Here is a 16,095-nt window from a genome sequence, read left to right as displayed (position 1 = left end):
AAATCTATAAATAGAGCACTCTGACACTATTTCTGACACACTCTCTAGAGACCAATGAGAACCAAAAGAAGGAGATCAATCAGATTCTGCTCTAACTTCGCCTTCTGCTTATCCAGGTAAGGGGGAAGTGAGAAACCTCGCTCGGGGTGTGCGAATAATTGTTGGTAGCTGGATTGGCCCCCAATCCCAATTGCTTGATGCATGCTTCTAGGAGCAGACAAAATATGAATGTTTTCTATTTTGCTATCTGATTGCTCTTTTGTGATCCCTGTTGGATGTGGTGTGTGAATATATATTTGATTTTGAAATTAGATAAGTTTTGATATGAATTAGAGTGTTCTGTGGGTTCTTATGGGAAATCCTATGAGAAAACAGGTAAATTATGAATGTTTTCTGTTTTTCTTTTTGAATGTTCTATTGCGTTTCTTGTGTGATGTAGAGTATAAATATGTAATTGATTTCGAAATTAGATAAGTTTTGATATGAATTAGAGTGCTCTGTGGGTTCCTGTGCGAAACTCTATGAGGAATAATTATAAGTATCACTATGTAAAATATGAACAAATGACCTGAGACATGATGTGAATGATGTGAATGAGAATGTGAAACGTGATGAAATGAGATAAACTATGATTATGAGAATGCGAAATGTGATGAAATGAGATAATTAGCTATGACTATGAGAATATGAAATGTGATGATATGAGACATGAAATTCCATGACAAGTGAAATGTCAAGTCAATGAAATCGTGAATGTGTGACATGCATCATGTGCATATATGAGCTAACAAGGTGTACCTTAGGGTCACCGGTGATGTAACAAGCTAACAAGGTATTCTTTAGGGTCACTGGTGATGTAACAAGCTAACAAGGTGTACCTTAGGGGTCACCAGTGATGTAACAAGCTATGTGATGAAATGATGAGAAATGTTAAACTTTCGTATGGTGCCACATGCATGCATTTATGAGTCGAGTCCATGACATCAATGTATGATAAATGAGTGTGCATGTGATATTGATTGTGTATGTGTATTGTTTACATGTGACTTATGTTTGTTGTGTGTGTGTGTGTTATCTAACCTTTATTTTTGCACCTGAAACCGAGTGAGATATTTCTCACTCCCTTGTTATTCTTTGTATGTGTTTAAATTGTGTTATAGGTGATCATCAACATGAGGATGTTGGTGATGAGGCATAGGCTTCAGTTGGGCATGCTTTGATAGGATATGTGACATTGGGGCTTAGCTAGGTTTAGCATTGGAGTTTCATTACTGTTATTGTATTTTGGACTACGATTTGCGAAATATGAATGTGAAATCTCTATCTATGTGTTTTAAAACCTTATTTTTAAGAAAGTTTTATTTACTCAAGAATGTACTTTATATTTATTGTGTATTATGTACGTGGGGTAGAGGATGTCACAATATAATTTTAAATAGATAATATATCATCATGTATTAAAAATGAGAAACATAATGCTAAAAAGAAATTTAAATAATAATTTTTTTAATTGAATCTTTTAAAATTTTTTGACTAATTTGAATAATAATTTATCTATCAAATTTATTAATTTATTTTTCTCTTGAGAAATTTTTTTTTCTCTTTTATCATACTTAATATTTTTTTATTAGATAATATGAAAATACAAAATTTATTGTGCTTTCCAATTTTGTTAAGGTAAAAAAACTTCTCTTTAATTTGTAAATCTTATTTTATTTCAATTATTGTTTTAAAAATTAGACTTAAACATCTAGTTCAGTTGATATAAACATGTTAGTTCCATCAACTTAAAAATAATTGGTTTATATAAGGATTAATATGAACTTATTAAACAAATCTAAAATCGATCAAAAAATTAGATGTTTTTTTAAAAAAATTATTGTGTTAACTTAGCAATAACCATCATAAAATTTTAAAATGTATTTTTCATTTAATTATTCATAAAAAATACTTTTAGATTAAGAATTCACCAAAAAAGATACTTTTAATTAAAATATATTTTTCTTAATTTTATTAATTCATTGTCATCCTCTCAATTGATTAAAAAGTGATAAAATATGATTAATGTTCAATTAGTTTAATAAATAAAAATTATAAAATAAATTATATATATAAATATACACACCAATAACATGTGAGTTATATTACTGATGAAATATTTCTAACAAATTTATATTTGTCGAAAGTGTAAGAATTTTTAATAAAAATTGGCAATCATATATTAAAAAATATCATTAATAAAAATTTAAATATATATATATATATATATATATAGAGAGAGAGAGAGGAGGAATCAAATGACTCACAAAGTAACCCTTAGTAAAGTTACTTCACTCAATATATAACTCATGATATATGTTGAATTTAATCGATCTAATTATTAAATTAAAAGTTATTAAATTTTACTAATAATTAATATAAAAAATATTGATTAGCTTTGGAATAAATTATTTGTAAATAATATAGTTGAAAAATTAATTATTTTAAATTATTTAACTAGAATCTTATTAATAATTTAATATATGATTTTGATATTTTTATATAACTAATATCTGGTTTTAAACTTGATATGAAAATATTATGATATAACTTGATAAGATTTTAAATTAGTATTTTATTAATAGTTGATAATTAGAAAATAAAACAAGGATAAATACAGTTTTTGAATTTTATATCTTAGATTTAATTAAGATGAATAAATATATTAATTTAATTAATAATTTATTTAAAATGTTAAAATTTAATTTATAAAATAATATTTTAAAAGATAAGGATTATAATAACACCGGTGTAACTTTTACTAAGTAATAAATCGCTCAACAACTTTATATTAAATGTGAATTTTATAAATTCAACCGTTAGATTGAAAGTTTTTTACTCTTAGATCATATATATACACAATTTTATATGAATTCAAGATGATTTGATACTTCATTCTTGTAAAACAAAATTGACGTAATATATACATTTCAAAATATACTAAAATATGAGCACTTTGATTACCTTCAAGTTGTTGTTCAATTTTAACAAAACTTAATAGAAACATATAAAGTGATATATGAACTTTCAATCTAACTGTTGAATTTACAAAATTCACATTTAATATAAAGTTATTGAGCGGTGTAATACTTAGTAAAAGTTATACCAGTGCTATTATAACCCTTATCATTTTAAAATATATAAATTATTATTTAAACTTTTAAATTAAGTGAAACCTTAATATCTCAATTGTTTCATACCATTTCTCTTTACAAATCATTTCTTACACTTATCTTAATCATTAATCATCATCTAGATAGAGATAAAAAGAATAAGTTACTTACCATAATATTTTTTCACACCCCAATATGTGATTGTTTTGAAATTTTAGAATGTTGGTTATAAATCTAACTCAACCTACAAAATTAACTTGCAAGGTGAGTATTGTCTCTACTTATATATTCTTTAATTATCTTATTTCTAATCATTATGGGACTTAAGATTTTCTTTAAATATTAATTAGATCATGTCCTTAGAAAAAATTAATTCAATCATTTGGAACTACAAAACTATATTATTATAAAATATTTATTATTTTAAAAAAAATTATTAAATAATTTTATTTTAAAAACTATCATTAAACTAAAACTAGTTATCATTAATTTATACATTTAAATAAAATAAATGCTCAATTTATCAATATTTTAAATTAAAATTAATTTTTATGAAATATTTATCAATAATTTAGTAAAATAATATTTTGTTAAGTAAATAATTTTAATTTTAAAATTTTATAAATTATTATTCAATTAAAACTCATTATCATTAATTTATCATATTTAAAATTTTTATATATTTAATTTAATTTAATTTAAAATTAAAATTAACTATAATGATATATTTATAAGTAATTTAGTAAAATAATATTTTTTAGTTTAAACTTTTAATTATTAAACTTATAAATTTAAATATTTTTTTATTTATCCTGCGGATTAAAATTGGTATGAAAATTCATAGGAAAATTACCTGCGAAATTCTTCGACCATTTATTATAATATTGATAAATATTACTTGCAAATTTATTTTTGTAAGAAAATTTGCAAGAAACAAAAAAAAAACTTTTGCCACATTTTCAGCGAATATTTACCATGAGAAAAAAAATTCTATGATCATCAAAATTATAACAAAATTTGCTAAAAAAATTCTTGTAGATTATTTTCAATAAAAAAAATTTGTAACAAATTTTTGCAAATTACTTTTTACAAATAAATTCGCAAAAAATTCCTATAAATTTATTAATGCAAAAAAGTCTGCAAAAAGTTCCTGCAAATATTTTTTTTAGAAAAATTTGTAAGAAAATAACATTTTTCTTGTAGTGTAAATTATATTTACTATTTAAAGACTTTGAATAACATTTATTATTTTAAATAATTATATCATTTATGAAATTAAAAATTCATTTAATGAATTTTATTTCATTTAATGATGTAATAAATGCAACATTTAATATAATGTAACAAGTAAAGTTTTGGGCATATTATAAGGACAAACCTGCCATGGTCACACTCACTTTCTCATAAAGAGTAAAACCGTCACTAACCCATCATGGCGAAGACTCCCCAGTGTCCACTCTTCACACATAACTCACCTTCTCCTTCCTTTTAAAATATACACAATTTCCAAGGCAACGCCTCCTAAACCCAAAAACTCAAAAGCAAAACTATCCTCATGAATTGCACTATCAACCATGCAAACCGCGAAATGCTCATTCACCACCACCACAAACATGGAGTTAGCGGCTACGTTTGACGTAGTTGTTGATATAAGGAACCCTAACACTATCCTCTCTGTCTCATACAAGAGGCTATTCAAGGAGACAAAGAATTTAGTGATAGGGTTTCATATATTAATCATGGTGTCGAACGTCGCCGTTAACTTCGTGTCAGTGGTGGTGTCAGCTAGGAAAGATGATGAAATTTATCATGAGAAATTTTACGCAATACACACTATACTGTGCTTTCTACATTTTTCTAATAATAATGAAGAGGTAACAATTTTTTTTGAAAAATTATACGATACTCACTATAATTGTGAGGTATTGAAATATTAATAGTCGTCTAATATTTTTTTTATTATAATTATTTATTTTTATTTTTTATTTTTAATAATTTATTTTTATAAAAAAAAATTATATCTTTATATTATTTTTATATTTTTATATTTTTATTTTAATGTAACATATATTATAATTAAATAATTTAATATTAATATTTTGTTAATATGTATTATTTTTTTTTTGTGTCAATTTTTTGAATTTATAGTATAAATTAATTTTTTAGTTGTATTATCTATTATTTTTCTTTTTTATTTTAATATTTTTATAGTATTATTATAGCTTTTTATTTTTAATTTTTTTATTTTGTTATGAAAATTGGTCTTTTGATTATTTTTTTGAATTAATCTTTTTAATTGATTCATCTTATACAAATTTTTAATCTAAAATTTATGTTGTGTAGAATTTTTTTTAAAATATATTTATTCATATAATTTGAGATACCAAAACTCTTTGATTTTTATGGGCACCTAGCAGTTCTCTCTCTCTCTTTTTGTTTTTTGTTGTGTCGTGTTATGTAGTTTTGACAAATGACAGGGGAAACCAAATAGAGATTTTGATTTACTTTGAATGGGATGAGTTTTGATAGTAACGTTTTTTTTTTTTGAAACTACACATTACATTTCTTAAGCCATGTTTTAGCATCATTGCTAGATAAAATTATACAGAATAAGAAAGAAAGTGTCTAAGGTTGGGAGAATTGTCTTCATTGTATATGTCTATATGAGCATCAACTGCTTTAAATAAAATTGGGCTTTTTGACCTTAGTAAATAAAAAATAAAATAAAAATACATGAATTAAATTAAAAAAAAACTAACTACTGAAATAGGTAGTTTTGGACAAGTCAGCACACACGTGGCACTGAAAACGCCTGGGGGTAGGCGTTTTTTAGAAAACTTCTCCCCCAGGCACCTTCTATGCTGATATGTGGCAGGGTGAGGAGAAAATGCCCCCCCTGGGCGCCATGTACACGTGGCATGGGTGGGGAGAAAACGGCCCTCCCCTAGGCGCCATGCACACGTCGCATGTGTGGGGAGAAAACGCCCCCCCTGGGCGCCATGTATACGTGGCATGGGTGGGGAGAAAACTCCCCCCCTCCTAGGCGCCATGCACACGTGGCATGTGTGGGGAGAAAACGCCCCCCCTGGGCGCCTTGTACACCCAACAGTACAGATAACACCTCCCCCAGCTACCAATTTGGGTGGGTAATCGTTGTTTACAAAACGCCTCAGTGCCAGGCGCTATCAAATTCAGAGTAGTTAAATGTATTGGGTTGCACAAAATTCATTTGTTCGGTTTGTGGTCCAACTCATTTTTTATTTGGTGGTCCAGGTGCTGCAAGTAAGTAATATATTTAAATTTTTGTAATTTTAAATTTTAATTTTTATAATATGTTGTATGTTTGTATCATTGTTGATTTTGTAAAGTAGAGTGGTGTAAAAATTAAATTATAATTTTTTTTAAAAATATGAAGTTGAAGACGTAATTTATAAACCTGGAACGGGCCGTTCTGAAAAAGCACGTATTCAGAACGGGTCGTTCCGGTTTTTAAAGAAAGGTTGTTAATTTATGCTTTGGAACGACCCGTTCTCTTTTTAGAATAGGCCGTTCTGGAACAAAAATTAACATGGGATTAGCTCCCTGAGAATGGGCCGTTCTGAAATCAGAACGGCCCGTTCTGAATTTCAGAACGGCCCATTCTGGGTTCACAGATCAAACACATTTGTTGCAATTAGAACGGCTCGTTCTGAAATTAGAACGGGCCGTTCCAGTGGCCCAATTAATATTTTTTTAAATGAAAAAGTTATATAATTTGATTTTTATAATTGAATATATGTATTTATTGCAATGTTAAAAATTGTGATATTATACTGAATATTTGAAATTTTAAAATTTGAGACACAATATTAATGAAATATTTATTTTCACTAGTACACAAAAGGTCTTTTACGTCGCCTTTTTTGAGCCTTTTACGTCGGAAAAGGTTCCGACGTTAATACGGGAGACGTAAATTTACGTCGCCACTAGAAGGCGACGTAAATTTACGTCGGGGATTCTCACCGACCGACGTAAAAGGGACAAAAAACAGCCACAATTTTACGTCGGACATGGAGTGGTCCGACGTAAATTTACGTCGGCCATTGCAAGGCTCGACGTAAATTTACGTCAGACAACGCCATGTCCGACGTAAATTGTGGCTGTTTTTTTTTTTAAAACGTTTATAAATTTTTGATATACCCAACACCTGCATATAAATATAGTCCAAAATACAAAATCTAAATCAGGCAGTCCAGAATAGAAATTCAAATTATATTTCAAAATTGAATGACAAAAGCTATAAATCCTATTATCCTAAAAAAGCTATAAAACATATGTTTGTCAATGCTATCTAACTAACTAAACTAACTAACTATCAAACTATAAACATAATATCTAACTAACTAGACTAACTAACTATCAAACTATAAACATAATATCTAACTAACTAAACTTAGAAAAAAAGTTGTCCATTGTTCTCTTATCTTGAGCAACTCATCTTCGGGCAATGAAGATGGATCTTGAAAGACCTGAAACATTAATTTAAGTGTCATTAATATGCAATGTTAATTATCCTAAAGGTAAATATAGTTAAATAAATTTTGATATGAATTACCTGCGCCAAAGAATCAATAATACCCGTAGAAACTATGGCTCTCATCCAATACATGATGTAATAGCCACATTCAAACGAGTCTTGTTGCTTATTACACTAAAATGAGAAACAAATAACTATTATTTCCAAAGTCAATAAATTTAAATATTATTGACTGTATGAATTAATTTGCTAACCTTAGGGCATATGAAATGCAATGACTTTGATGATCTTCCTCTTCCACTTAATATATTAGCTCCAGACACGATTCTAATTAATTGAAATAAAAACAAATGTTAGCCAATATATATAATTACAGTTTTAAAACATAATGAAAAAATTTAGTTACCCTTGTAATTGGCATTTAATTTCGTGGCTTAGTTTTCGATGTAGTGAACAAAACCACACCATGGTGTATTCCTTAGGAATGATTACCATTAACTGCCAATGGGACCTACATTGTATGACAAACAAATTAGTTATAAAATTACCATGATTAAAAAACCAATTAAAAAACTAACCCGTCAATGTATGGAGCCATGTATATATCTCTTCTTGAGTCACTCATCCATGTTTGAATATATTGTTGGATCTGGACCTGAGTGTTTCCTGATTTTTGGATTGATTGAGGCTCAATAAATCCATATACTTCTGCTTGTCCTTGCTCCACACTCAATTTGTCCATGTACCTAACACAAATAATTATTATAAGTTAAATGTAATTATTGTAAATTTAGACTCATAAAAGAAAATATGACTTACATGGCCCACAGCTGTATGATAGATATATTTAACATGGAGTTTCCCCCAACAATCTCTAATGCATCAAGCAAAGATATGTATAGTGGAACATCAGAGCTATCAACTCCAAAAACTCTAATGTCCCACTGCAATTGAATTGGTTTCTTCTTTAATCATGGTAATATGATTAGAAGCTTAGATATGGGATCACCCTCAGCTTCTGCGATATCAGCATCATCAACATGAGGTTCTCTGATGACCTCCTTACCACGATTGATAAAATCCTAAAGAAATAATGAAAATTAGTTAAACAATAATAGAATTATAAGAATATAAAAGAGCAATAATATAATTACCTTTGCCCGTGCTGAAAGTGGCATGACCAAACGTTTTGGCCAAGCTAAGAATGTGCCGGTTGCCTGCCCCACTAGTTGAACCTCTGTATTGGGCAAAGGCACTGGAGCAGCAACATCTTGAACTTGGTCAACCACAACCCGTGTCCAGTCTGGCTGTAGAGGGACACCATGGATGGTTGAGCCACCCTCAAATACTCGGCCAAAAGCCACTAACCGTGGGGGGTCATCCTCAACATATAACTCACACTGGTTTGGTACATCAGTGTGAGTCTGATCCGGTGAGGGATTTGGAGCAGCACAACTCCCTTTAGCGCTGACTCGAACACCATCATGAGCAACTGCAGTCTGTTGCTGAGAACGAGCCAAAAGCTCAAACTTCTGTTCAAACTGTTTTTGAATATTCTTCAATCTCTCTTCAAACTGACTCTCCAATCTCTGCTCCAATCTCTGCATAACCTCTTGACTGCAAGAGTCAACAGTGCTCCTCGATGATCGGGCACCAAAGAAATCTCGGTGGCTCCAAGAACCACCAACACCACGCATACGGCCTCCGTGCTCTGGCCTTCCTATGGCCGTTGTGAGGATATCATTCCGACCATCGGAAACAAATGAGCCCTGGGTGCTCTGCTCAACTAAACCCTCCTACAACATATTAACAATAAGTATACCCTAAACTACACTTATGAATTAAATGAGTTGAAATGAAGAGTGTTAGTTTGTATATTTTTACTTACTATTTTATCCACAACGACCCTTGCAGACTCAGAAGTCATTTGCCCATCTGATTTTGTCCGGGCTGCTATCCACATCTCATGGCGGGGAGGTGACTCCACACGGTCAGCCGACTCAACCCCTGCTGCCTCTGCCCTAGCCTTCTTCATTTCTTTTTTTTTCTTTCATATCCCCCTCTTGACAATAGATGGGGTGCATCATTCTTGGCCTATCGTTCTTGGGCAGCTATTCTTTTAGCCTGCAATAATACAAAAAAGAAAATAAGATTAATTAAAATATACCTTAAGTATTTGTGTCAATGTAAGAGTTATCAATAACTAACCTGCCACGAAGGGTCCAATCGAGTGGCACGAAATTGCATCCACTCCTCATCAATGATCTGGTACTTTAGACAGGGAGTCTCATTTTGTCGCTCTCCAAATACATACTCCCGTGTCAAGAAAGTCTTGAAGTCTCTCCACCTGGTGGCCAGGGCAGATAACATCTTCCTCCTCATGACCTCAGTATTGGGAATGTCAAAATTTTGCTATGAAAATAACAATAATTAATAAATAATGTATTTAAGTTATATAATATTCAAGGGATGTGAAAGTATATACCTGAATATCCTGCCACATGAGGTTCTTGTCAACCTCCTGAACGTCATCCCATGATGGAATGATAATAGAAACATGTCGTCGAGCTAGGACTCCCAAATAGCTCTTAAACTTGGCAGCATTTGGGCCTGATGCCTTGCCAGAACGAGGATCCACCTCAACCGGTGTCCTCTCCTTGGCAATGCGCCCAGCTGTCAACCCAGACAATCGGGTGACAGATCTACCTTCCCTCCTTCCACTGCCAGACCCAGAATCCTCCATAATCCTGAAAAAATTAAACTCTCATTATTAAAACAATGAATTAACTGAATAGACAAATAAAGTAAAAAACATAATAACAATATAGCAACATAATAACTAATAAAAAAACAAATAATACACAAACAGAATGGATGGTAAACTAAAGGTCAATGCCTAAAACATAATAACAATATAGCAACATAATAACTAATAAAAAAACAAATAATACACAAACAGAATAGATGGTAAACTAAAGGTCAATGCCTAAAAAAGTCTCTTCTTTAATGCATCTGGAATGGCCCGTACTGAAATTAGAACGGGCCGTTCCAGATCAACAAATTACAAGAACAAAAATTCCAGCAGAACGGGCAGTTCTCCTTGCAGAACGGGTCGTTCCAAATGAACGTAAAACACAAAAATAAACAAAATAATGGGAAGAATATGAGAATGAAAGTTACCTCAGTGCAGACTCTTCAAGGACTTAGACTGAGAGCAATGTGTCCAAACAAGAATATGAGAATCAATATGAGAGTAGAAGGCGCGCGCGGGAATATGAGAATATTGGGAGTTTTGTAGCACCAGGAGATAATTTACGTCGGCCTGGTAGTGGTCCGACGTAAATTATCAATTCTACGTCGGGCAGGTATAGAGCCGACGTAGAACTGATAATTTACGTCAGACCCCTACCAGGCCGACGTAAATTATCTTCTGTTTATTTACGGTTGTGCCACCGCGTTTTTATAACGTCGGTCTTTGCCCATTCCAAAGTAATTTAGGAGACGTAAAAGCCACTTTTTCCACTAGTGTTTGATTTGTATTTGATTAGGAATGTCTCGTAGAGGTATTGATTACGTACCTGATGTAGACCCCTAAAATTGTCCGGGTCGGAAATAAGACTCAAAGACTCTCGACGACCGAAGGAAAGTCAGCCGGAAGGACTCCTGGAAGACCCTAGGATGATTCTTTGTAGGTCTAGAAGTCTTAGAGTAGCTTAGAATAAGGGTGTGTGAGGATTGGAGCTCAATACGCCCTCCTAGAGGTTCAGTACGGTCGTACTGAGCCATTTGAACTACAATACGGCCATAATGAAATCAATACGGCCGTACTGAAGATTTTGAACTTCAGTACGGCCGTACTGAATTCAGTACGCCCGTACTGTAGTTCAAAAACTCAGTACGGGCCGTATTGACTCCTTAGGCCGTACTGCGCCTCAATCCTATAAATAGGACGTCATTGGCTCGTCCTTTGACACATTTGGAGCATTTCTCCACTCTCTTGCTGAGTATTCTTGGGTTTTTGAGCTATTCTCTGCCCTAGAAATCTCTCCGAGAGCTGATCCGACTAAGTTCTTGAGTTCACGAGCCTTTAGCTTGAGACTCGAACAAGTCGAAGGGAAATCTCTTTGATTTCCATAGTTAATATTTATTTTTAGGGAAATGAGCGAGCGAACGTGTAGTGGGAAGGAGCGCCAAAAAGCCTCCTAACTCCTTTTTGAATATATAAAAGCCCGCTTCGAAGGTTTCTTTCCAAATCCTTTCTTTTACCGCTTTCATTTATCGCTTTTTGATTGTTGCATTGCACGTTTAAAGCTTTCATCATGTAGATAGTTTACTTATAATCGTTCTAATAAATAGGGGTAGTTTAGTAATTTTACGCTATTATTTATGAAATAATCCGTCATAGGGAACCCGAAAGGGGCGTTGTGGGGTGCTAACACCTTCCCCACACGTAATCGACTCCCTTGCCCAAACTCTGGTTGTAATGGCCAAAGTTGATTTGCGAAAATCAATTGCCTTATGTCTTTTTCCAATGTTTTGAGTAAAACATTGGTGGCGACTCCAAGAACCCCTTTTTTGCGAAAACCACTAATCCATGGAGGGTCCTGTTTGGGATTAATACGGATTGGTGAGAATTATTTAACAAAATTGTTAGTTCGATGAGGTCTCAGTTTGAGAATAAGTCGTTCTAACAATCCATCATTTTTCAAAACTAAAAAAGAGTCCGACCATCGTCGCGAATGCCAATGTCCGTTTCGGCGGGTGGCGACAGATGGCGACTCCACTGGGGAAGCCTCGAGAGTCAGTCCCATTTAGTGATGGATTATTTCTAAAATGATAGTTTAAAATTAATTCATTACCCCTCGCTTGTATGATAATATGTTTTACCTAATTGGCTTTAATAACTGTTGGATGTTTAAATTTTCGCAATTGTTTGAAATATAAACTGCACACGAACCTTTGCACACAACAGTTCCCTTTATACCCGGGGGCATGAGTGGAAAGCCATAGGGAGTGGATGCTAGTACGGCCGGTTGTCGAATGGGTCTATAGGTGCCCGTAGACCGTTGTCGGAAAGCATCACTCAAGGTGAAAACCATGAACTCAAGTCCGACAGTGCGTTGGAGCTTTCCATCGACTTACGACGAGAGGGATTGGGTCCCTATAATGGGGGCACCTTGGGAGCCTTAGACCGGTGAGAACAGTTAGAACCTCCTTGAATATGCACTTGTCTGCAGGATACCCCTACCTCGTGATTCGCCCGTGACTGTTCGTGGATGAGTGAATTGTTTGTGCATTGTTTATGTGACATTGTTTGAGCATACATTGCATTCTTTAAACATACAACATTCCCCTTTTAGAATAAGAATAAATAGGAATAAGAATCTTCCATTACATGGTGTTAACATCTACCCTCATCACATTCATGTAGGTAGTTTCCCTTTTCACCCAAAAAATACAAAAAACAAAATACCCAAAAAAAGTTATTTATCCAAACCAAGCAATATCATGCATCATCTTAGGAGCATCCTGAAAACATGATAATGTTTAGTTGAATAAACACAATGCATGCATATTCAACGCCATCATCTCATATCATGCATTCTTATCGAAGATCATGGAGGGATCTAGGTGCATTTCATAGTCATTCATTTGCATACATCTCTCCTAGTAATTCATTAATAATAGTAATAAAAAGAAAGGATTAATCGATGCGTGTGTTCAGAATGGATCGCACTCCGTTTGTTATTAAGTGTAAGCCAACAACCGAGCCAAGCGAACGCACATCAACTCCGTTGTTGGTAATCAAGACGAATAAAGGGGAAGGTCCGACACCGTTGAAGATCACTGCTCCAAGACCTTTTCCCTACGAATCGAATAAGGCTGTGCCATGGATATACGACATCCATTCTTCTGCCGACAGCGATATCTCTAACATCGCTGGACTTAGGGGCATGACTAGGAGTGGCAGGATCTACACTCTCGAAGATCTTCATGATAAAGCTCCCAAGAATAAAGGAAGGGAAAAAGAAAAAGAGAAAATCGAGGAAAATAAAAAATCCGAGGAGGAGACTGACGAGCTGTTAAAATATATCCGACAGAGCGAGTACTCCATCGTGGATCAACTTCATAGGACGCCAGCAAAGATTACTCTGTTGTCGTTGATCCTAAGCTCCGAACCGCATCGGCAAGCTCTGTTGAAAGTCTTGAACGAGGCGTACGTGTTGCACACTATCTCCCAAGACAAGTTTGAGGGGATTGTTAGTCACATCACGGCTAATGATCACCTCACTTTCACCGATGAAGAAATCCCCGTTGAGGGACCGAATCACAACAAGCCCTTGCACATCTCTGTAAAGTGCAAGGAATATCACATCGCTAAAGTCTTGGTGGATAATGGATCTTCCTTGAATGTGATGCCAAAAAGAACGTTTGATCAAGTGGCAATCAAGGGAATCCAAATCCGCCTGAGCAACATGATCGTCCGAGCTTTCGACGGTTCTAAAAGAGAAGTGGTGGGAGAAATCAATCTTCCAATCCAAATTGGACCCACCATCTTTAATGTCGAATTTCAAGTGATGGACATTACTCCCGCGTACAGCTGTCTCCTCGGTCGACCTTGGATTCATGATGCGAAAGTTGTTCCCTCTACGCTCCACCAGAAAGTCAAATTCATAGTGGGTGACAAGCTGGTGACCGTACAAGCCGAAGATGACATACTCATCAGCAAGCCATCTGCCATACCTTACGTGGATGCAGCAGAGGAATGTTGAATGTTGTCCTGAGTCTGTGTATAAACTTGAAACCACTGAGTACGTGTCAAACAATATAGTGGATCCAAATTTCCGTCAATTTCGTCGAGTCTTTTGGACATTTAAACCAGCATGTGATGCCTTCAACTACACTAAACCCATTATACAAATAGATGGGACATTTTTGTATGGAAAGTACCGAGGCACACTACTAATCGCTATGACACAAGATGGAAATGCTCGTGTGTTACCGCTTGCATTTGCAATAGTAGAAGGAGAAACACTAAGCGATTGGTCAAACAATTAACTACTTAGGAATTATCATTTATAATCACAATTTTTTAATCTAAATCTTCAATATAATATTATAATTTAAAACTTACATCCTCTCTTTTTAAACGGTCAAAATACTCTCTATACTTCACAATTTTTTCTTTTGTTTCCTCTCTAGGTTTATGCAAGGCATAATTCCACCTGTTATAAAAACAAAAAAACCATTAATTCTTCAATTTACAAATTAATTCTAAATATATTTATTCTTAAATCGATCACAAGTAATAAAGTTACTAACATTGCCCCTAGAGGAACATGAAATGTAGATAAAGGTGGATGAGGTGGTGCAATAAATGGAAATCGATACCATGCCCATAATTGCAGTAAAATACCTGACCCACCAATTTCCTTGTGATCATAATTCGTGGCCAGGCACAACTCCCTGTACATATTCGCCAGGACGCATGACCCCCAACTCATTTCACCACAAACATCTAGGTCTTCAAGGAAACTCAGGTATCTGAGGGATACAAACGAGCTAGAGTGATCAGTTAATAAATATCCCCCGATAATGCGTAAAATGAACGCTCTAGTATAACGTTCCAATTGTTCCTGGCTATGTATATGCTCAGAAACATCCGAAAAGTGCCGATCAATCCAGCTCATCCTCAATCGACCGCCACAAACCATTGCCTCAGGGGGTGTCATGCCAAGAAGGCGTTGCACAAGAGCTCCCCAATCCATAGTTGCGTATCCAGTAATAGGTGCCCTAGAGATCTTCAACCCAAGTAAAATTGCGACATCCTCCAACGTGATAGTACACTCGCCGAAGGGCATGTGAAACATGTGGGTCTCTGGTCTCCATCGCTCAACTAACGCAGATATTAAGTGATTGTCCACTGGAAAGTAACTAATCTGCGCCATCCCCATAAAACCAGCCCTCTGTAGAAGATCCTGAACAGCAGCTGAAATGTCACCACCACGCAACTCTGATTGTTTTGCACTCCTAACCTTCAGAACCCTATCTTCAGCTCCATTCCATATATGCTCAGATATATGGAATGGTTGAAGCCTTAATAATGAATCATCCATAGGTCCTGCATGAATCAATTGTGTAGACATCTTGATATAATTCAACACACAAACAAATTAAATATTAAACTCAAAAAACTAATTAATTATAAATTTTATAAATGCCTAAATACCTAATTTAATCCCTCATAATAATTCAAAATTTTCAAATGAAATCCTTCATTACTGCAATGAGAACGGCCCGTCCTGAAACTAGAACCGGCCGTTCTCATGCCACAAAACGTGTATAAAATTGGGTTTTGGAACGGCCCGTTCCGAAAGCAAAACGGGCCGTTCTGACCCCTTCCATTTCTCACTAAATGAAACACTC

At 33.9% G+C, this 16,095-nt stretch overlaps 2 protein-coding genes across 3 annotated transcripts; both read right to left on the bottom strand.

Moving 5' to 3' along the window:
- Window positions 1-8,123: 8,123 nt before the first annotated feature.
- On the bottom strand, window positions 8,124-11,268 carry LOC145949724 (uncharacterized). 2 transcript variants are annotated; one of them, XM_083060563.1, is made up of 2 exons: window positions 10,154-11,268; window positions 8,124-10,080 (listed from the first exon to the last, which is right to left on the bottom strand). In XM_083060563.1, exon 2 carries the CDS (start codon window positions 9,363-9,365, stop codon window positions 8,769-8,771), a length of 597 nt encoding a protein of 198 aa, XP_082916689.1. In that variant the 5' UTR covers window positions 9,366-10,080; window positions 10,154-11,268; the 3' UTR covers window positions 8,124-8,768. Both variants share the same exon structure in this region, with proteins under 2 accessions (XP_082916689.1, XP_082916690.1).
- A 3,605-nt stretch (window positions 11,269-14,873) lies between these two features.
- On the bottom strand, window positions 14,874-15,815 carry LOC109791373 (protein MAIN-LIKE 2). The gene is made up of 2 exons (XM_083060755.1): window positions 14,988-15,815; window positions 14,874-14,894 (listed from the first exon to the last, which is right to left on the bottom strand). The coding sequence occupies exons 1-2, from the start codon at window positions 15,813-15,815 to the stop codon at window positions 14,874-14,876; spliced, it is 849 nt and encodes a 282-aa protein (XP_082916881.1).
- Between the last annotated feature and the right edge of the window lie 280 nt (window positions 15,816-16,095).

The sequence above is a fragment of the Cajanus cajan genome, chromosome 7 (assembly GCF_000230855.2).
Source record: "Cajanus cajan strain Asha chromosome 7, NIPB_CcT2T_4, whole genome shotgun sequence".
Classification (NCBI taxonomy): domain Eukaryota; kingdom Viridiplantae; phylum Streptophyta; class Magnoliopsida; order Fabales; family Fabaceae; genus Cajanus; species Cajanus cajan.
This window is presented reverse-complemented; position numbering and strand designations above follow the sequence as displayed.